Genomic DNA, 27,846 nt, shown 5'->3' with positions numbered 1-27,846 from the left:
AGTTGTTTGACATTTCAGTAATTCAATTTATTTCGAAAATGTCACTTCCTCGCTTTGGTGTTCAAAATGATGCGGCAATTGACAAAATCATTGAAGAAAATACACCAAAAAATACTGTCAATAGTAAAAAATACACTTGGAAAATATTTATGGAGTTATATCATTATACGAATTGTTCTTTTAATAACTGTGTGTTCTATAAATAATTTTGTTCGAATTGCAAAAAATTTTCTCACCGAATATCCCTCGAACATTGATAAATAACTCATAATTTTATCACAACTTCCTCAAGCACGTTGTTTTAGGTAACATCCCTCCGCCTTCGGCGTCGGGATGTTACCAAATAACGTGCTTTCGAAAACTGTGATAAAATTATTTCGTTAGTTATCAATGTCCTTGGGATATTATAGCTGATAATGTAATAGAAATTGTGGAGTATGAGAATTTACCTATAATTCCTTTTTGTGTTTTTTTGAAAACATCAAAAGTCAAAATGAAAAAACGATGATGATTTACATTTTCTATTGATAGGAAGTCATTTCTTGTGGGGAAAATCAGAGATTTTCATCGACTTTTTTTATGATTACATGACTATATTGGGTAACTTTATACGTGTGTAGAAAGGACAAATATTTTAGTTCACCCCGGTAAACTATTAAGTAATTTCCAAGTTATTTTCAAAAAGAAATATGTTCATCAGTAACTTATCGTATTTAATTATTTTTTCTATGAAAAAACGGTAGAAAAATATACAGATAGTTATTTCAACGTTTCGGTTGGTAAAGTTTGCCTCCGTTTTCAGAATTGCTGAATCTCTTCATTTCTAAACGTGAAAGATTTGAAATGTGGAATATGTCAATGTTGCTGACTTTGTACTACATTCTCTGATATACGTCCATTGTTATTTCGCCAGCATCCATAATTTTTTTCGAAACGGGTGGGCGAGTACGATCTATTTCTGAGGAGCTGATGAAAATACATTTCTGTTCAAATATGAGATAATACATTTTTTGGGAAAGAAAGTTTTTGGCTTTCTATCACTCCATCTTGATACAAAAAAAAAGGTGAGGGAATCTTCCAAATAAAGGAAGAAAGTAATCAATTTGAAAAAGTAGTAGAAAGCCAAAAACTTTCTTTCCCAAAAACTAATCACTCCTAAAAATATAACTACTTCAATTGGGATAATACCCTTCTTCATTCCTTGTTATTCGTCAATAGGGTGAATCCATTATATGAACAATATATAAAAAAACTGATATAAACAAAATAAAAGTTCATTGCAATTTCCGAATTTGTGAGATATTCGACCAATCTAGTCAATAATTCTGGAAATGTAGCTAACGTACTTGTAATGCCATTTGAGAAATACCACAAATAAATTTTGTAGTATTTAGACAAAGTCTTGGTTGAATACTTCTATATGTAAAAAAAAACAATTTTCAACAAAACTTTTATTGCTTGCATTAAAGTTATATCGTGCGAATTGAATCAGCTGGATTGGTGGTCTCATTATATACTTTATCAGTACATAATTGCATACCGCTACCAAAACTTTCATTAATAGAATAACGTCTGTACGACGTTTAGTATTACATTGACGTCGAATAAGTATGGATCTCACGAATAATTGAATGAATTATTTCTGAGAGTATATCATACTGAGTGGTTCAAAATTATTTGGTTATATGTTAGTTGAGAAAAGTATTTACGCATATAATATTTTCCACAATAACTCATCGTTGTTGAGTGGTTGTGTAATGAAGATACTTTCTTACCGATGTATTTCGTAGTGAATAGTGTACATTACCGTCACTCTATTGGGATTTTCAAACAGAAATACACTCAATGAATGAAGATCATATTTCAATGAATATTCACGATTATTTCAATTATATTACTTGTTCACCGTCGCTTGCTTACGCTATCATGTCTCGTACTGAACTGAGTCATAACCCACCTGTTGTGTGTTCAAAAAATAGATTTCAGGTTCATTTATTCAACCACCTGCTGTTTCCATACGAACGACATCCCTCAAGAGTTCAAATTTGTACAACCTGAGGATCGACGGGATTTTTCATTTCAACATGTATGTTTTAGCACACCCCAGTCATGGATATTGAATATTTATCCGTTCGACGTTGCTCCGCCCAGAAAACGGCCGAGATTCCACAGAAATCTCATTTCACCATAATGTCAACGAGGAACAAGAATGAAAGGCTCGAGAGTCTTCGTTCAAGGGCTTCTTCCAATAGAATCACTTATCGTTAGTTTCACAGTTTTAGAAATTTTGTTTCAGGGTATGTTGAGTCGGAGGAATTTGGCTCATTTTGGACTGATACTTTCTCTAGTTCCTTTTCATCGCTTTTTGTCTTAATGTAATATATTCTTCATTGTTTTCTTTCCCTATGAGTTTTACCGTTTTCTTTGATCTTTTTCGTTTTACTCATGATTTCATTGTATTCATCCCTTTCCTTCTTCTTTCTTGCTGTTCCAATTTCTCTTACATCTGGCGTAGTTTTTCTTCCTTCCCCAGTTTTTCTTATTTGTTTTGCTTTATTCCTATTAACTTCAATAACTGAAAAAAAAGTTGTAATTCCTGTCATCGCATTGTGAATACTTTTTTGAGGACAAAACACAAGCACTACAGGAAAATCCTTAAGGAGTTCTTAGAGCGGTGCCTGTGCGAAATTAGTGACTCACATTGGATTTGAATCGCTAGAGATTAAATTCATTTGGAAAAACGTTCTCAGGAAGTTTATTCTACATAAATGCCGTACTCCAAATGGAAGATTTCTTGAACAGTGAGTATTTGAACCTCGAAACGATGAGCAGCCACAATCCGTCGCGTATTTCTGATATGTACTGCTCTTGGTGGAATCGAATGTGCCAGGTCACTTGAACACTTTCCGTGAAAGTATCTATGGATGGGAGACACATCCCCAACATTTCTTCGATGTTCCAGGCTATCAAGGTTGCAAGTGATGTTCGCGTCTCCAATCAGATGGATAGCTCTTTTCTGGATGGAATCCAGCAGCTTCAGGGTATGTTTCGGAGCGAAACTCCTTACATGACAAAAATATTCCAAAGAAGGGCAAAGAAGAGCTTTACAAAGCATCACAAGTTGCTGAAGTGTGTACAGTTTTCTGGTTCGGAACAGTGTTCCAAGCTTTTTAGAAACAGCCTTTGGAATTCCATCGACATGATTGTGCCAAGACATATTGGTGTCCATTTCAACCCGTAACAAACTTATCGAAGTAGAAAGCGGAATTGTCTGACCTGACATTAATATATTCGGTTCAGAAACATTTATCTTTTTGGAGAAAACCAATGTCGGGGTTTTTGTGGCATTGAATTGAACCTGGTTACTTTCACTCCAATTCGAAATTACTTTTAGATCATCATAAAGATATCCAACCTCCTGCTGCCGGTGAAGATGTGCCTCCGCAGCCGATGTCCTGGAATTCAAATGTAATGACGAGACAAGCGTGCTGTCTTTAGCAAAGCAATATTTTGAATTCTTGGTTTTTTCCAATGAGTCGTTGATATACAATAAAAAGAGGGTTGGAGACAATATAGATCTCTGGGGAACATCATCGTTGATGGTGAAAGTATTCGAGAGATATCCTTTGATATCCTTTTTTAGGAAGCTGAGGAGCCATACACAAACATGATTTGACAAGCCATAGCATCAAAGTTTGGCCAGCAAATCCTCATCAAAGGCCTTAGAAATATCCAGCGCAACAGCTCTTGACTCTCCATGTTTCTCGATGGCGTTATTCCAAATATGGGTGATATACGATAGAAGGTTGCCTGTTGATTTTTGTTTCCAAAAGCCATATTGATGATCGCACAAGATGCTTTCCAAATATTTGAGGATACGATTTTACGGCTTTTTCCATGATTCTTGATATCACTGATAGCAAAGCGACTGGTCTATATATAGAACGGGAGCAATCTTCCAAGAAGAAGGAAAAACCCTTTCCTTGTAGAACAGGTTAAAAAGTCTACAAACTGGTCCGAGTTCATTTGCGCACTTTTTAAGTACGATGACGGGCACTTCATCATAAAAATGCACACAAATATCTATAATTTCATCAATTCTCAAAATTATTTCGTCAAAAATAAATGAAATGTCTGAATAATATTCAGAACCTTCATTATACAATCTAAGCAGAAATAAACTACAGGAAATACTCTTTTTAATTTTCGAATATATATTCAACACTACTCTATTTCTAATATTTCCTTCAGGTGTAATATCAGACTGAAACCAACCCCATCCTGACATCTGGTGCACGGAAACCAAACTTCAGTAGGAGAAAAGTAGTATTTCGTAAATAATTTCAACGGAGTTCACATAAAAAACCAGTGAAACCGCTGTATTCGAAATTGTTTCAAAATTAACATTTCAACTTCTTTGACAAGATAATAAGTAAATTTAAACATATTTAATAAGATATATATAGTCAAAATGACTCTAATAACACATAGATAAAATTGTGTGATGAGTAAATTGTCAAAATTGATGAGAAACACTGATTTTTTTTGAAAATAATGTCAAAAAAAACAAGTTTTTTGAAATCCAGTCAGGTCACCACCATATACAGGCAAAAACTGAATATTGTAAGAATTATGGCTAGAACTTGAATCACTTGGGAATCAAAATGTCCAACCTGTGCTATAATAATAATGATAATAATAATGACGATAGTGATAATTCCCATAACAATAAATAAGATTGTTTTATAATTTCACTATGAATGGAATAAATAATTGAGTAAGATTGTTGTTCTGATTATTAGAGCCCTCGATGAAATGATTTATACTCTACTCTCGAGTAGAGTAAGTGGCTCGAAGGCGCAGGTGCGCCTTCTCAACTGTATCGGAGCTTCGGGACAAAAAAATAATAATGAATGTTATATCTCAAAATGAGTCAAGGCGGAGATTACGAGGAGGATTTGCAATATGCAGCTGGTAGATGAAAGCATCCTGCACTATCTGAATATCAGAGAGACGTATACTTACCTGGAGGTGGAACAACGCTACTCACAAGAGGTAACAGTAGTGAAAAACTCTCTCCGCGGCAAGTATCAGCACAAATTACGACAGATTCTGGTCATCAGAATTGCCGTTCCAGTCTTATTGTACTCTTTTGAAGTAGTGAAGTGGACTCGGAAGGAGCTGTATCGGCTCGACGTTAAGACTCTAAAAATGATGCATCTCCATAGGAGTTTGCATCCCAAATCATCCGTTCCCGGTTGTACTCCCCCTGACAACAGAGTAGCTGTGTACTCTTGCGTTTGGAGTACCTACATGACATAATGGTACTGGATGAGGCCTGTGACGTCATGAGGAGTTCGGATCCCGTTCGCTGCATTATCCGCGGCCATGAGAGCAGAAATTGGAGCTTTCCTTTTTAGGGCAGCTGACCAAGAGGCTGATGAAATCGGTTAATTCGTAGTTTTCAAGACTGAATGAGTTGATAAGTCTGTCACCAAGTTGGAGCGCGTTCAGCGCGTCCACATGGAAGCCGCAGTGGCCATTTTACTCCTGCGCCAACACAAGAATAAGCCGATGCGTAGGATCTTCTTCAATATCATTGAAGACTGAACTTCCTAAACCTGAACCTCGCCTTTCACGGGTTGAGTGTGCTGAAGTCGGATATTGAGGATTTCATCATGGCCTTTCGAGGCGGTGATTTTAACGTCTCAGTTTCTCGTAGTCGCGTGAGTATTGAGGTTTCTGACACGAAGTGCAGGCTTACCGCAAAACGCCTAAGACTGTTCCGCAAAACACCTTAGTCCAAATCCAAAAACCATCATCAAGCGACAGTGGTAGCGAATTCTGATAATTGAAACAACGTGAAGTAAATTGATTTCAATTCTTTTTTTTTGAATATTCATCATTTAACTCTCACTATATTCTCATTTCAAAATTTCATTGTTTGTATGATGTATTTTTTAACTGTATATTTGAATAGGATGGCGACCGTTGAATATGATTTTGATTGGCAATTTGGCGGGAATTTGGTCAAAATGTTGAAGAAAACCAATTCCTAAATTGTCGACGTTTCGAAACTTCATTGTTTCATCTTCAGGACTCTGAAGTATAAGAACAAGACATACATATTTAAATGGAAATTTACAAAGCAGTTCTGTTAGAAACAAAATAAATTATGTAATATAACAATCGTTAAAAAAATAATAAACGTTTCGAACGCTTTACAAAAAAACAACGTTGATGAGTGCTTACATTTAGGGCGGCTTTTCGAGTTGAAGGGTGAAGTGAATAATTTCGACATAAAATATAAATACGTACACAGGTTCCTGAAAGACGTTGACAGAGACACGAAGGGATTAACAATCTGAACTGTCTGTAAATCGTTCTTTATAATTCAAACAATCCAATATTGTCTATAAAATACCATGTGCTGAATGTGAGAAAATATATATAGGGTAAACAGGCAGGTATCTCAAACAAAGAATTAGTGAACATAGCAGGGATTGTGAAAATATACACAACCCACTAAAAACAATGAAGAATCCTACTAGCCTTGCAGAAGATTGCAAATCGTCCCTTCATACTTTTGATTTTGAGTCAGTCAGTATTATAGGACAACAGACGATACTAAAAAAAGACTCCTGAACAAAATGGTTGAAATAACAAAACATGGAACAAAATGCGTTAACAAAAGGTCGGATATTGAAAACTTACACACCTCATATTTCAATCTAATAGAAAAAATCTAACAATAACTAACTTTGGAATCATTAACCGACTGCTTTTTCCAAACACAATTCTCATTCATTTCATGGGTTTTTTTGAATTATAAAGAACGATTTACAGACAGTTCAGATTGTTAATCCCTTCGTGTCTGTGTCAACGTCTTTCAGGAACCTGTGTACGTATTTATATTTTATGTCGAAATTATTCACTTCACCCTTCAACCCGAAAAGCCGCCCTAAATGTAAGTACTCATCAACGTTGTTTTTTTGTAAAGTGTTTATTATTTTTTAACGATTGTTATAGTACATAATTTATTTTGTTTTTAACAGAAGTGCTTTGTGAATTTTCATTTTAATATGTATGTCTTGTTCTTAAACTTCAGAGCCCTGAAGATGAAACAATAAAGTTTCGAAACGTCGACAATTTAGAAATTGATTTGCTTCAACATTTTGACCGAATTCCCAACAACATATTGTGAATTCATTTGAATTCATTACAAGTTACAATGATTTGTTTTTCTTGTTCATTTTCTGGAAAATGAATCAGTTGTTACAGATATAATAGACGGACTATATGATATTGATTATACCAGTAATCAGTTATAGTGGATGTAATACCAGACTGCCTAAAATTCGAAATTAATTCAAATTATTGTGGGAATATAGGAATTTAGACTTTCACGGCTAGCGTCAATGTTTTGGTTTGGTTGGTTTACCGTAGTCTTCTTTGGTTATAATCTCGTTTCAACTGCAAATGTGACAGTCATCTTCAGTAGCATGGCCGAAGTAATCTTCTTGACGTATTTATTGAAATGTCAAGAAGAGTACTTCGATCACGCCATTGAAGATGACTGCCGCAGATGTAGTTGAAACGTTTGTAGATTATAACCAAAGAAGATCATGACAAAACCCTGGAACCAACCAAAAAATTGAGAGAAGTGTCGAAAAAGTTACTTCTTTATGGAAAAACTAATGCACTACAAGACTGAAAAGTCATTTTTGTCATTCAACCTATAGGATGAACTCGAAGAAAAAAACTTCATCGCTGAATCAATATTCGTATCATTTTTGAATCACGTAGCAAAATTACTAGTGCGGTTTTGACTGGGTGGTAAAGCATCCTTCGGGCGTAAGAAGGTGAATTTTACCACATTAAATTACCAAATTTTTTTTCTGGAACTTCGCACACAGCTTCCTGTGTAACTATTCAGAATAACTATGTTGATACGGAATTATGTATTATATAGGTCAGCTAATTGTCAGTAAAATCGATTGCACCCCCTCAATCATAGTTTAGAATATAATATTTTTATTTCATAACAATATTTCCATGATCAGAACTTTGCTTATGGCTTCACTTATGTTACTCCACTTTTCTGGAAACTTTATGAGGACTTCTATTGGAAAACTTATTGATAACAACGTCATTATTATCTTCAAAAAATGAATGCTCGAATTGATGACAAATTTTGTGTCATATTCATAAATGAAGGATTGGCGAATTTCAGAAAAACTACTTCGGCTTCTGCAGGAGATTGTTAAAGGGAAATTGATATTTAAAAAATTCGCAATTAGGTGCAAAAACACTCTTTAAAAATAACTTTTGGGGCGCCATTTTGGTAGTGAAATTTTGAACGTCATAGGATTTAGGCCTCGACGAAAACAAATTCACCAAAATGAAGCCCCTGGGATTTCAGTCCTCTATATTTTCAGTTTCCAGACTCTTGATTTCTCTATTGCATATATCTGGTTAAGATTTGGTAGGAGTTAGATTCAGTACCCTGAAAATCATTAAAAAACTTTTTTGTTCCATCTGAACATGTTTTCTATGTTCTAGTAATATTTCTTCCGTTTTAAATGGAAACTAGGTTTCAGTTGACTGCCGCAGTTGCCGTTGAAACGTTTGGAGATTATAACCAAAGGAGACCACGACAAAACCCAACAAATTATGTGTAATGATTTTATCTACCAAACCACATAGGTTTAACCCTAATCCTAATATTATTAAATTCTTGTCATTATGGTCAAAGTTGTCATCGAAAAACCAATGAAAGACGAAAAAATTTCCAGTTTCTTTCATATTACAAAATATGTCGGTCTTTGCGTGAAGTAAGAAATTCTCAGCTCCTTTCGAATATGTATAAGCTGTATATAATAACGTGAATATTAATGATGCAATATGGAAGATCAATACACTAAGTGTTTTCAAGATGTATGCTGAAAAGTTGTCACAACTCTTCGAGTTATGTATATGAATTTTACATGAACTGGAATATAACACAATTTCCTGTGAATTATTCGAAATGAATAGTTCTGTATGACACTGTCAACTTGGTAGTTGGTACATGGAAATAGCCAGAACTTTCCGCGATGAATTTCAGTGGTGAGTTTTTTTAATTTTATCAGTCCAGCGAAAAACTAGGAGCAACATGCGAAAGTATAATTACAAAATTTGGGAATTTTCAAACTCATAATGAAACTGATCATTTCAGTCGTCAGACAAAAACTTTACAATGTTTCGCGTAATTTTATCAGCTTACAGAGGTTGGTCTTATATGATATGTGTACACACTGCAAAATGTATCACTTAATATTTAAAGAATGAAAATAATGTCCCAAAATGAATGTTTTTCAAAAACACATAATTCATAAACCGATTTATAGCATATCTCATTTCATTTCAACTGTCTTCGATACGAGAATCTAAAATATAGAGTAATGTTCCCCCAGTTTCTTGAGCCTATAGTCTCTTTCTGTAGAGTTTTCAGGCTCTAGCACTATCGTGTTGAAAGTGTTGTGACTATTTTTCGGTTGGGGCCTGATTTGGGCATCAGCGATAGAAGGCAGATACACCTGTTTCCTCACCAAAATATCGTAGACTACTGATAGAAGAGACAAGGCAGCATAGTAGCTAGCTGGAAATCATGAAATGAAGCAAAGTACTTACACCCTTATGAAAATACTCACTCTACGTCATTTTCTTTCTCTCCCATCATGACTTATAATGACTTACCATCGAATATTGGAGGCTCCAGTATTTTACTTCGTGATATTATTATAGATTTATCATGTGTAGCCACCTCGTGAAAAGCGAACCATTCAAATCATCGTCAGCAAAAATTTTCGGATATAATTTGTATAGTGAAAAAAATGTCCAGCTGATCATTACTAAACCAAATGGAAGAAGACAAAATCATCCAAAGAGAAGAACCCTGGTTTCATATAGGATTCAAGGAAGTTACATATTTATACATCTCTCTATCCTGGAAGATGCACTCACTTCCAATATGGCGATGTGGTGTTCAACCCTAGGGTTTTTAGCAGTAATCCATAATTTCAAACAAATAACGATTTTCAGTAAATTAATTCAATACTCTTCCTAATATTAGTAAGGAGTCAACCTCTTTTAATGTAGTGTATTGACATGTTTCAATCGTTTGAATGTAACATTCTTTTCGACACGGCCATCCTCTCTAACACTTTTCCTTGAAAATGATAATGAATTTTATCGAAACATTGAGATAACTTGTTTTGTAAGAGTACACTTCCGTTCTGCTGAACAATAATTCAAATGTGCAAATAATTATACCCAAGTAGACAAATTTGTTTACCTCTTCTATATCACTATTATCCAACCATAGAAGTAGGTTTTCATTATTATGATTTTTAAGTATCCCTAACAACCTCCATTTTGTTTTATTTACGTTCACCTTCAGCAGATTTGCAGAGCAATATCTATACACTCTTTCAAGACTACATTCATATTATCAACACACTCATGTACATCTTCACTACTAAAGTACAGCAGGTAGTCAATGAGTTTTACTTGATGAAAAATCTGTTCTCTTTCAGGTTTCTTCAAGAATTCAATTGGATCTGATGATTATTCACTTCTGTTAATGGCATTGCCAAAACTGGTCTTGAGGTCGATATTCATCTGACCTGAATCAAACAATTCCAGAGAAAAGAAAATAATTTATTGGATAACCATGATGATTTGTTTATTCGTTCAGACTGGTCTACTTTTGTATCTCATACAGAAATTTCATGATTATAATGAGATCTTGGTCGTTTTATCATCTATGTCACCTATTTTTCAGGTAATATTACCATCGGACAAAAATAACTCTATTTTCGTACTTTTTGTTTTCTACACTTTATAAAAAGGGTATGATGACGTACAATTTTATTTCTCAACTGAAAGATTTTCCAATTGAACTTTGAATATTCAAAAGTGAGAATACTATGAAAGGCCCGCTCCATGATTTTCAGAATATGTTAGGAAAAAAAGATCGTTTAATTCTACATTGAGGACATATCCATTTATGATAGTAATATTTACAATTATATTATGAATTTGTAGATTTCATATATTTATTTCAAAATTGATTTATAATCAATAAAAAACCATTATAAAATCATATCAGTTTATTTTAACAAATGTCGCAGTTGAATAGAAATAAGACTTGTGTAGGTTCCAGTCAATTATGATGGAGAAATACGAAATGGAGTTGAGAATATGAGTTGAATTAGAGAAAATGAACTTAATTTTCTGATATCAAAATGGAAAACGATTTCCACTATCTAGAACCAATGAAAAATGTGTTTTTCTTTCAGAAGAATAATAAAATCCATACGGATAGATATACATTAACAATATCATTATACCTCCATGAGTTTGATGAAAGTATAATCTAATATCATTTTGAATTATACATATGCTGTGATTCCAGTTATTGAAAAGTTTGGATTCGAATGCAAGATATTATGAATATAAGTTCGAAAAGAAAGAAATGCCGATTTATTTAAAAGAAGTACAGCAAGAAGAAAAATCACTAGATAGAATACATGATTTCTATTTATTATAATTAGTATGATTCAGATGATCAAAGAAATTAAAAAATTATCAATAAGATATTTTTCCCTAGATAATTCAGAGGAAACTGTGAAATATTTCAATTGAATGGTTTTGAAATAAAAACTGTAGGTAACATGAGAACAAAAAAAGTTGAGAGTTTAAAATTTTGATTACCAATGTAGATGTCTGTGATCTATCGTTTGAAAATATTTTCATCACCGCATTGTTGCCACATCACCATGTAATAGACAACAACTTGGAAATTTCAAATGGAACACCCTATATATTTTATCATTTTTGAATTCTGCAACGAAATCTAAATTACTTTTGTTGATTATGTTCTATACCTATCTCTCACCGTTTTCAAAATATTTTTTATTCTGCAATTTTTTTTGGCGAAAACATGGTATTTTTAATATTCAATATCGCATGAATGAACCTATACGTCGAACTCAAATTCTGGCAACTTTGAGGTAAGGTATGGTGGTTGTTATTTCGGAACGAAATTTAAATCTTATTTTATACAGTGTCTGAAAAATACGTCTCAATTTGTATCTGTAATAAACGACCATAACTATTTTTTTTCAAATGGAACACCCTGTGTATTATTCAATTTTTGAATTCAGCTAACCAGAACTTTGTCCTCTACCTATCTCTGACCGTTTATGGGATATGAACTATTTTTTTTTAAATTGCTTATATGCAAGCATAAATTTTCCGAAATTCACTCCTTCAATACATATGATAGAACTTTTTCTATTTCCAATCATCTACTCGAATATCAAAAGAGTTTTAACTTTGATTTTGAATTTCACAGCCGAATTTCGGCAAGAATAATGGTGTGTCATGATCTGAGTCTGATTTAAAAAAACAAAAGAATGGATTTGACAACAACTTGTTTAAAAATATTTCATACAGTTCACTGTATAAAATATAGTACCAAAATAGAGTACCAAATAGTTTTTATTCAGACGAATTGGAAATCCACTGGAAATCCACTGGAGTCAAATCTATAGATTTCGAGATTGAAATCATATAAATATTGTTAAGTTACAATTATACTCAAACACAAACATTTTGACTGAAACTTCAGACTGATACGCAAATGTCTATCATCTTATTAGATCATTTTGTAACGCACTCTCAACTGAACTTCCTTGATCTGCATGTTGGCAGTGTTTATTTCGTAATGGAAATCTCTGGAAGCTGATAGAGAAGTCTCTGAAAATGTATCGAAGCGAAGCGCAAGTAGGCCTTGGCCAAATCATAATCGATTGAAGATAACCAGCGGTGGCCAGATTCAATTTTTTCAGGGGAGGATACAGCAATATTCTCTACAATAGAAAATGTTGGTTCATATCGAAATTATAAAAATGTTTGAGAAAACAAAAAATACATGATAGTTATATTCTATTCATCATATGTCAATGTATTACCGACTGAAAATGGGTGAAAATTCAAATTCTATGTGGTACGAAAAAATTGAGTAATACTTTTTTTTTCATTTTCGAGAGCTGAAGGAATCATTGAAAATTACGGAATTTCGCTAGATTTTATGTAGTGTGGACCAATCATAGAAAAATTTCACATAGGAATTTCTTAGGAAAAATTTTGAATGGCCATGTAGATAGCATTTTTCTCACCAATCAAATATGCTTTTATGTTTCGCTGCCAGGTATTCGTCTGCGACAAATTAATTTTCATGTCAATCAACATAAATCCCCTATTGACAGAGTTTTTCCAATTTATAATGAATACAAAAAGAACTTTAGGTTAGGTATCTTAGAGGTATCATATTAAAAACTCTAATCTTGCCTAAAAGCGGTTATCAATTCCTGATTCTGCTGATGAGTGTGAACGTATCCCTATATTTCCCTACATCCATATCAGTTCACTAGGTTTTTGGTATTGACATTATTTTCAGAATTAGTCTCATTTTTGTAATCTGATATTCTTATTTTTTCTTTTTTATGTGAATTTTTTTTTTCATTTTTCAATTAAAAATTGTACTTGTGGCTACTTACTATGAAACATATTAATAGGCTCTGCCTATTTGTTTCGGAATGAATAAATAACAATCGAACCTAATGTCGTACTTCCGATACTGCGTATTCTGAAAATTATCATTTTTAACAAGAATCTGATCGATCCTTGTTTGCTTCATATTGATTTGCAAAATCTTCATATTCTTATGCAGGATTCAAATAATTATTAGCAAATGAATAAAATTGCTCAGAAATATCTGATTTCAAAAGAGTTATTTTTTTCCAGGCAGCATACAAAGTTACAGCTCTACATAAACATTCGAAAAGAATCAGATTTGTTTTGAATTCCATGTGGAAAAAATTCTGGCCGCACGATCTGGCAGAAGGAACAAAAGAAGCCTTCAAGTCAGGGTACATCACAAGACTATGGATGATGTTATTTCTGCTAACCACTGGTTTTTTATTCTCCTTGGCGAGTATCACATCTCCAATATTCAGCAAGAACAGAGAATTACCATACAAGACGCTATTTCCATTCGATTTCCATGCCACACCTATTTACCAGATAATATACATTCTGCAAATTGGAACACATTACCTGATTGACATGAGCGTGTGCGGTTTCGATTTTTTATTTATGGGCATATGTGCAGGACTTACCAACCAGTATATTTTACTGGGAAAGACTTACGAGCAAGTGGGAACTGAAAATATGGTACCTCTGTATAATAAAATCCGCAAGTTGGATGGTAGAAGACTATTAGGATTTGGTCAGGACAGAAAATTCTTGAGGTTGTGCATTGAACACCATCAACTGCTGACTCGGTAAGATGAGGGGATTGATGATTTGTCAGTCAGTGTTTATTTGTTCAATACACGAAACTTTACATCTCCTAAATTGTTGGGAACGTTTCATTAGAATGGATTGGGTCATGTTTGCAAAGCCCTTGGAATCGTTTTCACAGTGCTTTTGGAATTTGGAATTTTTTTCTTATGGTTCAGGAAAAATCGTATTTGAAAAGAGACACGCCTGAAAAAGTTATTGGATAGCGAAACACTTGTTGCGGTTTTTGTGAACTGTCTAGTGAAAAGCTCACAATGAAGTACTCTCTCAAGTACGTTATAGATTTCCAAAAAGTATTCCATCACATATTTGGAATATTAGGTGCTTGAACGTCGGTCCGAAACCTGAGTTTGTAGAGATAAGCAGGCTTCATGTGTAGATTGTTTTGAGGTTTCAAGATCAGTGAGACATGTGATATAAATCTTAGCAACGGATTTAGCAGCAAACCAAGGTTTTTTTTATTGCCATGTTCTCCTTTTATTGGTAACGACACATTATCGATAGTGGCCTTTTTTTTAGTTGCTGACCTCCCGAAAAGCATGACAAACGGTTTGTTGACATTCACAGAAAGATAATATATTTTCGAAAATTCAGTCAGACTTTTCAAATCTATAATAATTTTCAGCAACTATCATCTACAGAAGTTTCCTCGAAATGCATGTATATCTCCGTATCATCAACGTAACTATGTATGTTTTTGTAACGAAGGCAATGAGGGGATTGAGAGGTATATATTACAAACAAAAGTGGGCCTAGGATGGACCCCCGTGGGACACCATTCCGAGTAGCAAGAAAATCTGATTTGATTTTATTTAATATAACAGATTGGGAGCGATCACTAGGATAGTTTTCCATGAGTTCAACTGCGTTGGGTGAAAATCTGAGATATTTTAACAAAACCAGTAAAAGCTGATGGCTAATCGTGTTGAAAGCTTTTGAATAATCTGAGGTTCATGAATTTTTCTAGCGTTATTGAGATTGCACAGAGGATGCTAATTGGGCGAAGGTCATTGATACTCTGGAAATTTGCGGTTTTTGGCAACGAAATATTTTAAGATTTTTTCCATAATGAGAAATATGCTGATTGTTGGATGCATATATTGAATATATGTGTGACATGGGGAATGATAAAAGGAAAACAACGCAATAACATTTTGATGCTGATATTATCGGCACCAACCACTAACCGCATTGGATTTTATTGAGAAAAGTGTTTTATACACCTCATTCTCCGCAAGCAAAACTGTGATCATCAAAGGAATAGTTGGTAGGAAAAAATGATATGATATCATTACCTGGATTCGAGATAAGTGAAGAGCTATCACAAAAGAAGGTATTGAGATCATTGGCATTAGAGAGCTGTTCAGGGATGATTTTATTGGATTTTTATTGTATGTCCAAGTAAGCTAAATCCTTCCAAAATTCATTTCTATGACTTTTGAGGCGGAACTCCAGGTAGGCCTTCTTTTCCAACTCAGTTGTGCGGTTTGTGAGGTTTCTCATTTGCTTGTGATGATCCCAGTGGGAGGGGAGCTCGCTTTTTTGAATCTGGTAAATGCTCTATCCCGCAGTTTCATCATGAACTACAAGTTTGCTGTCAACCATGGAGTTCTTTCTTTCGAAATTCGAACAGTTCTAAGAGTTGCATGGGAATCGAAACTTTTTAGGATAATCGAATTGAGTAAAAAAGTTTTTTCATCTATATTTCTCTTTTGATAAATTGAGTCTGAATTGGCGTTCGTAAGATCTACAAAAAAGCATCATTATCGAAATGTCTGCTTCAGTCTGATAATTGTTGGTGTGGTCTGAGATGATTCCAATGTTAGCTTCTGATCGGATTAAACTGCTTTTACCACCCTTCCTTGCCAGAGAATCAGGAACCTTGTTACCTTCTAGGTCAATGTGACCAGCTTTTCAGACCAGATTCAATTTGCTGAGCCTACCTATTGAAAAAAAGCTTTTTCTGTTACTTTCTCTAGGGAATGATTTACAATAGTTGGAATGTTTCGTTTTGTGAGGCAGTTCGACTACTCGCATTCCAACATTAGGACGAAAGACGTGAGAGAGGGTGAAAATTACAAAAACAACCAGGCAGTTATCATCAAAACGGCCACCCTATTTGGCACGACGTGAATTTGAAAAATGTTGTATAGCATGGGGATACTCTGAATTGAGGGAAGACAGACAGCAAGTTGCGAAAGAATTTCTTAGTTTTCTTGTGAACAGTCTGAATGATGAAATGTTGGATTTGAATGTTACATTGAAGAGGGAGAACCTTCTTATCATTCTGCTACGGGCAATGATTTAAGTAATGAGTGGGAGGTTAAAAAAATAAAAGCTATATTTACATAGCTTTTATTTTTTTAAGAACCAACTTTGCCAGTACACCGATAACCGACAACTAAAAACAAGCCTCTCAACATTGGGAAAGTGAAGATGATCAATGAATCACTGAGGTATTCGTCTTCGAAAACAGATTAGAGGGAATGATTTCGCCGAAAACTAATGACCAGCATGAAGCGTGGGAGCTAGTAATACTCTGCGAACCTCCCCTCATTCTTATATTGAATTTGAAGTTTTTCAATTATAGCCACGGTGGTTGCAAGAAGATTATCGAGTCTTTGGAATTTGAATTCGACTTGAAAATTGATTCGATACTGGTTTCATCGAAAACACATTCTCCAAAAGAGAAGCATTACAAGCTATTCGCAGTTGTGTTGCATGACGGCAAAGAGGCCAATATGGGACACTACGTATCCGATGCCTTCCACGTCGGCTTTAACTGTTAATTGAGGTACGACGATTCCTCGGTCAAGAACGTATAGAAATACTACGTGCTAAAGCCCCAAGGAACGCGAGTTCTTTATTTATTGTTCTTCAGGCGCAGCGATACGATCTGACTGAAATAATATCCCCTATCTCATCATCTGTATATCGTACACAATTTCCTGATCGAGTTTCTTACGGTTTTTTGTTGGTTCTAGTGGATTTTTATTTCCTGTATTGATTATTTGATAAATCTGAAAAAGTTAACCCATTTACTGCCATGGTTGCGATAACGCAACATCAAAAATATAATTTTTTTCTCAATAGACAAAATCGATTTTTTCATTAACTTTCATTGGTATCGAATAGTGAAATATCTAAATATACTGAAATTAATTTTTTTGGTACTGAAAAATATTTGAAATTTTGTATGACGATAACCATTCCTTGATAATTTTCCACCAAAAAATTCGATAATAATAAAAAGTCATTATAAAATCATCGATTGACTTTTTTTTCATCATTTATCAAAATATTCATACGAAATAAACTTCCTAAAATAATACTCATTTGCCGAATGAGAATAAAATTATTGTGGAACATTTTTTCAAGTTGTTTAAATATATGGTTGCGAAAACGCAACATTGGTACGAACAGTGTAGTAGTTGTGGAAGTCGTCAATTTTCCTGTCGGAACTTGTAGTTTCACGTCTGGACGATTTCACTGTTCTTCCGTTGCGTAGGTACTAGGTAGGGCCATTTTATTCTCATATGCGCAGTGCTATAGGAATGTTGAGAAGGTTATCGTGCATTAGAATATCGTCATCTTGAGGACTGCAGAGTAATAGTGAGTATGTGAGTATTTCTTGTTGCCCAATGTGCGTATTTCGAATATTCATAATTCTTTCAGAGTAGAATGAACAATAACGACTGGAAGAGACCATTGACTCTTCGAGAATTAGAAGCAATTGTTGAGGATCTGGACCTGAACGAGGAAAATGATATTGATATTTGTTATATACCACCCGAGGTCGATAATCTTACGGATGAGGAGAATATCAACGAGGATGTGACAGGTAAACTAGAAAATTTGCCTGTAGATTTAGCAGGAACGTTTGAAATAATGCATGTGGCTAACGATGGCGAATTTGAAGAAAATATGCCACATGAGGCAGCCTTGCCTCCACCAAAAAAAGCGACAAGGATGGAAGATATAATTTGGTGTAAAACACCTGTCGACTACGATATTGATGCTACTTCAAATGAGGAAAGGGACGTAAAATCTATGGTTGAGAAACTTCATGGAAAATCAGTACTAGATTTCTTCAAGCAAATGTTTGATGGGGAAGTGATGCAGTTGATAATAAATGATTCCATCAAATATTCCAGAGATCATAACCGTCCCAATTTTGAGTTAGAACAGGGTGACTTAGAGATATTTTTTGGAATATTGATTTTGAGTGGATATCACACTCTTCCACAATCACAACTCTACTGGTCTTCTGATGAAGATAAAAGAGTTCCATTTGTGAAAGATGCAATGTCTCGAAACAGATTTCTTGATATAAAGCGAGATATTCACCTTGCCGACAACAATCAGCTGGATAAGGAAGACAAATTCGCCAAAGTTCGACCACTAGTTGATATTTTGAATGCGAATTACTTGAAATATGGTGTTTTCAGACATCATCTGTCGATTGATGAACAAATGGTACCCTATTTTGGTCGTCATTCGGCAAAAATGTTCCTGAAGGGAAAACCGGTACGTTTTGGTTTCAAAATGTGGTGCCTAACTTCTAGTTATGGATATTTATACCAATTCATACCTTATGGTGGGAGAAATCCTCAAAAAGTCAGAAAAGAATTTGGTCTTGGTGAAGAGGTTGTTATTGATCTATTGAAAGTGCTAAAAACTAGATCAGCTCATAAGATTTATTTCGACAACTTTTTCACAAGTTATAAGCTACTAGTTCACTTGAAAAATGAAGGATATTTTGCAACTGGAACTGTACGCGAGAACAGGATTCTGAAATGCCCATTAGAGAACAATAAAACTATAGGAAAAAAACTGCGTGGTAGTATGGATTCCCGTTACGATCACGTGAATGAAATTTGCATAGTACGTTGGAATGATAATTCCGTGGTAACAGTAGCAACCAATTGTGAATCTGTGCAGCCTCTTGTATCTGTGAAAAGGTACAATCGAAAGGAGAAACGCGAAACTTTGATTCTCCAACCTAACATGATTGCCAGATATAACAAATATATGGGAGGCGTTGATTTACATAATAATGTAATCTCAAACTATCGAATCAATATTCGTGGGAAAAATGGTGGTGGCCATTGTTTATAAACATGTTAGATTCTTCTGTGGTGAATGCTTGGAAACTTCACCGGCTGTATATAGTGACAAACCATCTTCTGTCAGACTCGATAAAGTTGGTCATAGAATAGAAAAAAATTCAGAGAACTGGAGAAGACGATGCAGGTTATGTAAAAGCACAACGGTTTTCATGTGCAATAAATGTAGAATTCCACTACATTCGAACTGTTTCAAGAAATATCATGAATAATATTTTGAAATTGTTTATGCATTTGTTACCAATGTTGCGTTTACGCAACTCAAAAAAGTATTGTTTAGTTTTTAATTTTTTTTTTGTTCAAACCCCAGAGATGTTTTAGTATATATGATTAAATATGTATATGTCAAAAAATTGGAATTTTTCTGAAAATATTGGTAGTGGTTTTAAATGGGTTAAGGAAAAAATAGTTCAGACGTATATAGCAGCTCTAACTCAGTCGAACGGAATTAGTTTTATTCATTTCCTGGTGATGCCGACTTGGTTAGTGTAACGCGCGTCGAGAGAGTACTCTAATTTGCATTAGTTTGATTTCACCTCAGAGGTTTCAATTCGTGAATATATGAATGGTGTGTTTACGTTTTCAATGATATTTGTTCACATTGACACAACTATATAAAAAACGGAAAGATTATAGTTATATTTTTTCAAATTGATAATGGATGAGTTCCAGGGGAGATTATTCTTCTAAATGTTTCCTTTCTTTCAATCTTTGAAAGGTTCCCACATTTTCCGTTATATTGTTTGTGTATGTTTGTAATGTATTTCAACCAGATTCAATAACTAAGTACTTCATTGACCTATTTTTTCCCATTTTCACAAAATTTAAGAGAAATTTCCATGATACTTGCATACTTGTTTCGTGACAGAAATTCCATACTTTATGAAAAATAAATTGATATTATTTTTGACTCTCAAAGACTGCATTACATCCCATTCTATGGAATGGGCAAAGTTCCTTTTATAGGTGACAATCACAACTGAATGTTTTTCACTGATGCCAAGTAATCTCTGATCTCACACATGTTATTTTTCAGGACAACTGTAGTCGTAGAAGAGATATTCAATGTAGTAGCTTTTCTACAGTTGTGTAGTAGTGTACTGGCGACTTGTGTATCAGGTTTCATAGCGACGAAGGTACTATTGCGTTTTTTAGTATCACAAATAAATATTCAAATTATGAATATATTGATCCATGATGATACTTGAGCAATTTCATAAATAAATTGTTTATCCTAGACCCGTTTCATAAATCATAATATCTAAGATATTCCTTCATATCTGACAAATAATAATTCCCGATTAACTCCAAACAATGACTGTGCCTGTGAAAGGGGACACCTTGTCGGCTTCTTTAAATCTATCAAAGGAAATCACATACGAACCCATCAAAAAAATAATCGGTAATTAGGTGAAAAATCTATTTGTGAAAATTGCTGAAATAATATCATGAATAAATAAATATTCAATAGAGTGAATTTGATGCAAAATATTAAGATTGGAGAAACCATCCACAAAAATATATATTCAAATCTTCTTCTGAAGATATTGAGGTCACATAGGAAAATTATCATTTCCTGCATAATTTCTCGAAGAGAACATTCTGAATGTTCTAGTCGAAGCTTTCCTTTCATATAATTCAATATGATATGATATAATATAATATAGGTAATATAATATAATATAATATAATATAATATAATATAATATAATATAATATAATATAATATAATATAATATAATATAATATAATATAATATAATATAATATAATATAATATAATATAATATAATATAATATAATATAATATAATATAATATAATATAATATAATATAATATAATATAATATAATATAATATAATATAATATAATATAATATAATATAATATAATATAATATAATATAATATAATATAATATAATGAATGACAATATTGTACTTCAGTGTTTGTATGAGAATATGATCTTCTACTTTATCATAGTAATCACGCTTGTTAAAAAAAAACAAGATTTGACGTAGGCAAATCATTTCCAAAACTAATAATTCAGAATCAATATTGTTGGTAACTGGTGGGTGCTACGAAATAATTGAAGTAAATGAATAGTTGTCATTTTGAGAATGCTTCATAATGATGTTGTCAGACCAAAACAATCATCAGCAATTTTTGAGATATTTTCTGAAAATTGAATATGTCATGTTTATGTTTTTCGCTCTAGCATTCTATATTCGTCATTATCTAGTTAACCCATTTTTTGATACGACGCTTCGTTCATTAAAATCCTTCATCGAAATATATTTTTTGAATACCGGCCGCTATATTTCGTTATAAATGTTGGGTGTCATTACGATCAAAAAGTCATTGATGTATCACAGCACATTCATTTCAAAACTCCCACGTTTTTACTGAATATCATCAATGATTTTCTAATACTTCTCAATGCATTATTTCCATTGATTGAATCCTGTTGATATACTCATTTTTTCAAAAGGAATATGTCGGTAAAATATCCTGTGATCAAATTTTTAAGACATTCTCGATGAGAAAATTCCATTTGGATTTCAATGACATTATGAAATTTGTGGAATTTCGAAAAGGAAACACTCCTAATAACATGTGTTTCAATACATCAGTGGATTTGTAATTATGGTGATTAAAAAATATCATAACAATTTTGCAAGTGCGTATTACTATTTTTAATACGATTTTAAATGCCACGAAACGTCGCATTAAAAATTGGGTTCAACCAGATCATGACAAACATGAAATGAACAGAATATCTTTCAACCACTTCTAGATATAGTTTTTTGAATATAATTCAAATTAGGGGTGTTAGCGCAAAAAACACTTTTCATGAAATATTTCAAAAAATTAACATTTTTTCGATCTGTGAATATTATTATCTCACTTGTCCAAAAATCAATTCTGATCCAACCTCGTAGGACTCACCGTTCCAGAAATAGCAATAGTGGTATCAGCAAAAAAATGACCTGAATATCTACTTTACCACATCACCACTAAAATTCACTTTTCAAAGAGTTCTAGAGTTGGTTTCAATCCACACAATATAGCAACATTTTGTGATTGTTCTAATTCTAAATCCCAAAATATGATACTATCATGATAGTACCGATAGTTCCAAATGTATTGAGGAAATTAATACTGACTTTTCAGGGGTTTTGCTTCACGATGAAACAAAGATCAAGTGAAAAACAACCTACTATAACAATTTCAGTAATTGATTTGATAGTTCTTTATTGATATGGAATTGCATGTTAACCCCTGAATTTTCTAAAATTGATACAAAATTAGACTATATAAAACTATCCTTTCCAATTTTAGGACGATGTTAGTAGTTCCCAAATAGCAATCATGGGCCCGTATTTGATTGGTCATCTAATACAACTATATATCTACTGTGGAGTGGGGAATGAACTTTATCAGGTAAATAAATTGCAGCAATGAGTTTAAGTGTGCTAAGGTGACCTCCAATTGTATGTTATTCCCTGAACTGAAATTTATTTCAATACATGTGAAATTGCCGTTTGTAAAATATCAGCTCAATTAAATGAAATTTCCCAGAATCCTTTGAATTTTCGACTGAAATTTGATTTATACTAATGTAGTTGATATCGATAATGACATCAATAATATTGAGAATATTGTAAGCAAAATGGAATAACCCGATTTTATAAATGGAATTCATTGCAAATTTGAAGCTAGTATAGTCAAAAACAGAAATACGTGGAATCAAATATAAACGAGACTTTTCGACCTTCAGGCACAATAGTGGAGGGAGAACGTTCCCGCTATGTTTGTTGTTGGGTAGGTTTTTCAGGAGTAGAGGAATCACGTGGGCTCGCCTCCTCGACCCTCTTAGTGTCCACCATGACAATATCGGAACAATAGGTATATCCGTCAATTACGCAACGTTTTGTAATCAATTTTCTCGCCGCAGAGTGTTTGCATGGCATAAACACTTCGTGTAGGGTCGTGATCGTGTTGAAAATGAGAGTCATGACCGCAGACCTCGCACCAAAATTACAGCGAACAACATCAGCAGTGTTCGACGGCTTATTGAAGATGACAGACGTCGTACCACTTCTGAAATTGCAAGTGAGGTCGGGAAAAGTTATGAGACAACTTACTCCATACTCAGAGAGGAGCTGGGTACCGTAAGGTGTGCGCCAGGTAGGTTCCTCGCCTTCTCATAGCTGACCAGCAATTCCATCATCTTCAGGTGTATGGGCGTCTTTTCGCAGAATTTCAGGAACGAGGAGACAAATTTCTCACTCACATTATCACCTATGATGAAACATGGGTGCATCATTACACCCCAGTGTCTAAACAAGCGAGTATGGAGTGGAGAAAACAAGGAGAACCTGGACCAGTGAAAGCCAAGTCACGTTTGTCGGCTGGCAAGGTTTTGACTACCGTTATTTTTTGACCAGCGTTGATTGCTGTATCTTAATTGTTTGCAAGAGCGCAAGACAATCAATGCGGCCTACTACTGCGACGTTTTAAGTGAGGTCCGACTTGCATATCGTCGCAAAAGACGAGACCTATCGATCAGGAAAGTGGTTCTTCTTCATGACAATACTCGCCCCCATACAGCAGCCTTGACTAGGGAAAAAAGGGAAAAATTGGAGCAACTGGGGTGTAAAACATCGGAACACCCTCCTTACAGTCCAGACCTATCACCCTGTGACTTTTATGTGTTTGGCCCTGTCAAAGAAGCTTTGGGAGGCCAAAGATTCGATAGTGATGCTGAGGTTGAAGCCTACGTGCGCAATTGGCTGCAGACACGACCTGCATCTTTCTACGTGGAATGAATTGGAAAGCTGCCTATCTGCTGAGAAAAATGTGTTTCTAAAACAGGAGATTAGGTAGAAAAATAATATATATTCTTTTTTGCGTTCAAAATAAAAATAAATTACCAAAAAAAAACTCGTTTATATTTGATTCACCTAGTATATAGAAACCGGCACAGAAAATAAGAGAAATCAGAGGAATGTGAACCGAAAAATCACCGTTCAGTTATCATCTTCATCTACCAGCATTCTAATGATCCTGTTCAAGACGCAAAACATACTTTTGTTGGGATTCACAGACTTTATTCTTTTACAAATGTACAGGCTTCATATACTCGTACATAAATTGCACGACAAGATTCGAGTGACATTATGAAAGTAAACGAGCCAAGTACTCTGAGGGTTCAATTTTCATATCATGAGGATCATTTTTCAATAGGAATGGTATATCATAATCTATAGCGTCTGCCATTAAGCGCTTGCTGTCTTCAAATTAGAATAAAACAAAATGTGTGGGTGTGAGATATCATCGAAAATTTTCATGTCATTGCATTGATGCCATTATGTGAGGAATATAATATCGTTGAAATATCCGCCACGGCTTCTTTGGGTGCAAAGCATTCGGAACGTCCAATTTGACCGATGGCATGGGTTATGTTGGCTTTGAGGGCCGCTGTGGTTTGTGGCTTATTCGCATATATACTTAGTAGAAGTAAACGATATTGTGCACATTAAAAGTTAGCGGCACTCTCAAAGGTCAAAAAAACAATACATTGAAATGAAACGGCAGCGAACTAGTCCACGTGGACTGTAGACTTGGCGGTTCGTATTGGATGATTTTAATTAACTGAGTTTTATGATTAGCTGAAGAGTCATAAAACTAAATTTCAAGTCATGTAACGGTGACGAATAGAAATCGAGGAATGCGGGGATGGTTATCGCCATCGTGTTCAGTTCAGGAACTGATCGCGATTTGAGTGTTGAAATTTGATATTGGTGCAGTTATAATTACTTGAAATTCTTGTTATCTGTTTTGGAATGTGGCGTCTTTGGACAAGTATTGATAGTAATAACGAATGTGTTAACAACGCAGAGTTTTTCTAGTGTAGTAATTCCAATAGAGATGGAAACAATGCGAAAAAGAGATACCACTGAATAAGATTCGGATGCATTTGAATATTGAAACAGAAACACATAGAGTTTGTTTCATGGTATATAAGAATCTACATCTCAAGATTGGTTCCGAGGAAAACAAACTATTACAAGCAACATCAGATTTGACCGAAATTTCTTCCTCAACTGTATGTAAAATAGTCAAAAACAAACCTTATGAACGCAAGACGCGATGTGATTCAGGATTACCAAAACCTTTATATGTTCATTCAATAAAATCATTGAGAAAAACAATATACGACTGTTACAAAAGCAATGAGACTCCTACAACTTAAATTATAAGGAAGAAATTGAATACTTCCGGCCATATCAAAATATCAGTGCACATTGTTCATGCACAAAGAAAAAATATTCAGATAATTTCAAAATTGTTCCCACCAAACAGTGCAACCTAGTTTATTACATATTCCTTGTCATAATTTCCAATAAATAGTCAGGTAATGAATTATGTATATTTTTGGGATTCTGTTTTGCTCGATATTCAGTCAAATTTCATCTCTGAATCACTGTATGAAAAAAATGTTCCTGAATAGAATAAAAAATTCAAATTCCGAAACGGTACTTTCCAGTGAACTTTTTGAATTGAGAGTATTTGGGAGTCACCTTTACACTTTCCATTTGTGATGAAATTTTCCGAAGACTGTATTGGAACAAGAGTAGTTGATGTGTGTGATGTGTTTTCTCAATGAACAATTTGATAAACTGATTTACAATGGTATTATTTTATGTCGAATTATCATTTACATAGAATATTTTCTTTTTCAGTCGAGTAGTTTAACGCATAATATCTTCAGCAGCAATTGGTACGATCTCGATTATGCACATTCCAGAAAAGATATGATTTTAATCATGAGAAAGGCTCAGATTCCGGCGAAATTAACTGCCTTCAAAGTATTTCCTCTCAATTTCGCCACATTTATAGCGGTAATATGATACGAATAAAACTTTCAGACATGAAACTCAGTCCAATAACAAAGTGATTTCATAGATTATTGAAGATGAGTAATAGTTCCATATGATAACAGAGAAAATTACAAGTTAGCCAAATATTTTCAATGAATATTCCAGATTATTGATTGTTACGTTAGTAATACGTTTTTTTTTTCAGGTGATGCGGCTATCTTTCTCATCTTATACGCTCCTTGCAACCATCACAAAAGAATGAACTATTTATTGCTAAAACACATATTGTCAACTAGACTACAATTAATATCATTTGAAAGTACTAACGTAGAAAACAGAATTGAAATTTTCAAATTTCACTGATATTATCGGGGTTTATTTCGCTACTTTTCCCAAAAAAAAAAATATTCGCAATGGAAAACTATAGATAAATTCCAATAATTGATTATTCACCAGTAGTTATCAGTACGTAGGTATTGAACCAGTCATCACATTAAATCGAAGATTGGTATAACGATACTGAGTTGTAAAATTGGATAATTATTTCACACCACAGTACTTTTTTGCACTTCCTCATCAGGAAAGCGAAGTATTGATGCAGATCTGCCTGGATGCCTGAAATATAATGAGAGACATTTCTGAGTGTATCATTTCAATTCATCATCGACGTAACCATCAATATATTTTTCAGTTATGTATTTCATTTACCTACTTTTTATAATAATGTATTATTCTGCTAATTTTCCACTGAAAATAATAAATTCAATTTTATTCAGAAAACCATTAAAAAAATTGGACGGAAGCCACTGTTTGAATACTTCCGAATCTTCATTGAATGTTTTCTGAAGTATTCTGTTTTGAAAAAGAGAGGTTTCAGCTTTCTACCCCTCCATTTTCATACAAAAAAGTGAGGGAATCTTCCTTTCTTTGATTCCCACATTTTTTTTAAAAGATAGATGAGTAAAAAACCAAAGCTTTTCTGTCCGAAAAATTAATATGCCCGTTTCAATGAATTTCATTTTTATTCACAAATAAAAGTACTGAAATGTCTACGTATATGAAATATTTACAAGATGATTCAATTTGACAAATATTTTTCCAGGCACCGTTCTTGATGGAAATTCAAATTCATCAAATATTCGTCAAATTTCACCCCATTTATTTGACTGTATTGTTACGTTTTCCTCGTGAGTTGAGTAATAATTGACTACACTGAACAATAATCAAACTCAACTTTTTTTCACTATCAGTACAACAAAATGCACAAACTTCAACTATTATTCAAATGTCTACCGCCTTATTTGATCGCTCTGCACCGCAAAATACACGAGACTTGACTTCACTTGCCTATGTCGATATGCGAGTGGTTCGAGTTTATATACGGTGAAAGAATTATCTCGACGTTGATAGAGAATTCGGCAGA

General features: G+C 33.9%; 1 protein-coding gene across 3 annotated transcripts; it reads left to right on the top strand.

The window, feature by feature from the left end:
- Window positions 1-6,866: 6,866 nt before the first annotated feature.
- Window positions 6,867-27,176, top strand: LOC111502304 (odorant receptor Or1). 3 transcript variants are annotated; one of them, XM_074181671.1, is made up of 7 exons: window positions 6,867-6,967; window positions 10,578-10,825; window positions 13,855-14,393; window positions 20,575-20,674; window positions 22,879-22,980; window positions 26,286-26,444; window positions 26,629-27,175. In XM_074181671.1, exons 2-7 carry the CDS (start codon window positions 10,715-10,717, stop codon window positions 26,683-26,685), a joined length of 1,068 nt encoding a protein of 355 aa, XP_074037772.1. In that variant the 5' UTR covers window positions 6,867-6,967; window positions 10,578-10,714; the 3' UTR covers window positions 26,686-27,175. The 3 variants fall into 3 exon arrangements, with proteins under 3 accessions (XP_074037772.1, XP_074037773.1, XP_074037774.1); XM_074181672.1 differs by lacking the exon at window positions 26,286-26,444 and having other exon boundaries at window positions 26,629-27,176; XM_074181673.1 differs by lacking the exon at window positions 10,578-10,825 and having other exon boundaries at window positions 6,885-6,967.
- Window positions 27,177-27,846: the final 670 nt, after the last annotated feature.

This window comes from Leptinotarsa decemlineata, unplaced genomic scaffold, assembly GCF_025532065.1.
Source record: "Leptinotarsa decemlineata unplaced genomic scaffold, Ldec_3_MD MMD2_tig00026314_RagTag_RagTag, whole genome shotgun sequence".
NCBI lineage: Eukaryota > Metazoa > Arthropoda > Insecta > Coleoptera > Chrysomelidae > Leptinotarsa > Leptinotarsa decemlineata.
The sequence above is the reverse complement of the archived record's forward strand: the minus strand, read 5'-3'. Positions and strand labels throughout refer to the sequence as shown.

Coding starts and splice junctions, on each gene's coding strand:
- LOC111502304 (XM_074181671.1), top strand. CDS start 10,715: ATGATGATTTGTTTATTCGTTCAGACTGGTCTACTTTTGTATCTCATA. Junction 10,826..13,854: donor CTATGTCACCTATTTTTCAG/GTAATATTACCA, acceptor ATTTTTTTCCAG/GCAGCATACAAAGTTACAGC. Junction 22,981..26,285: donor TGGGGAATGAACTTTATCAG/GTAAATAAATTG, acceptor TTTCTTTTTCAG/TCGAGTAGTTTAACGCATAA.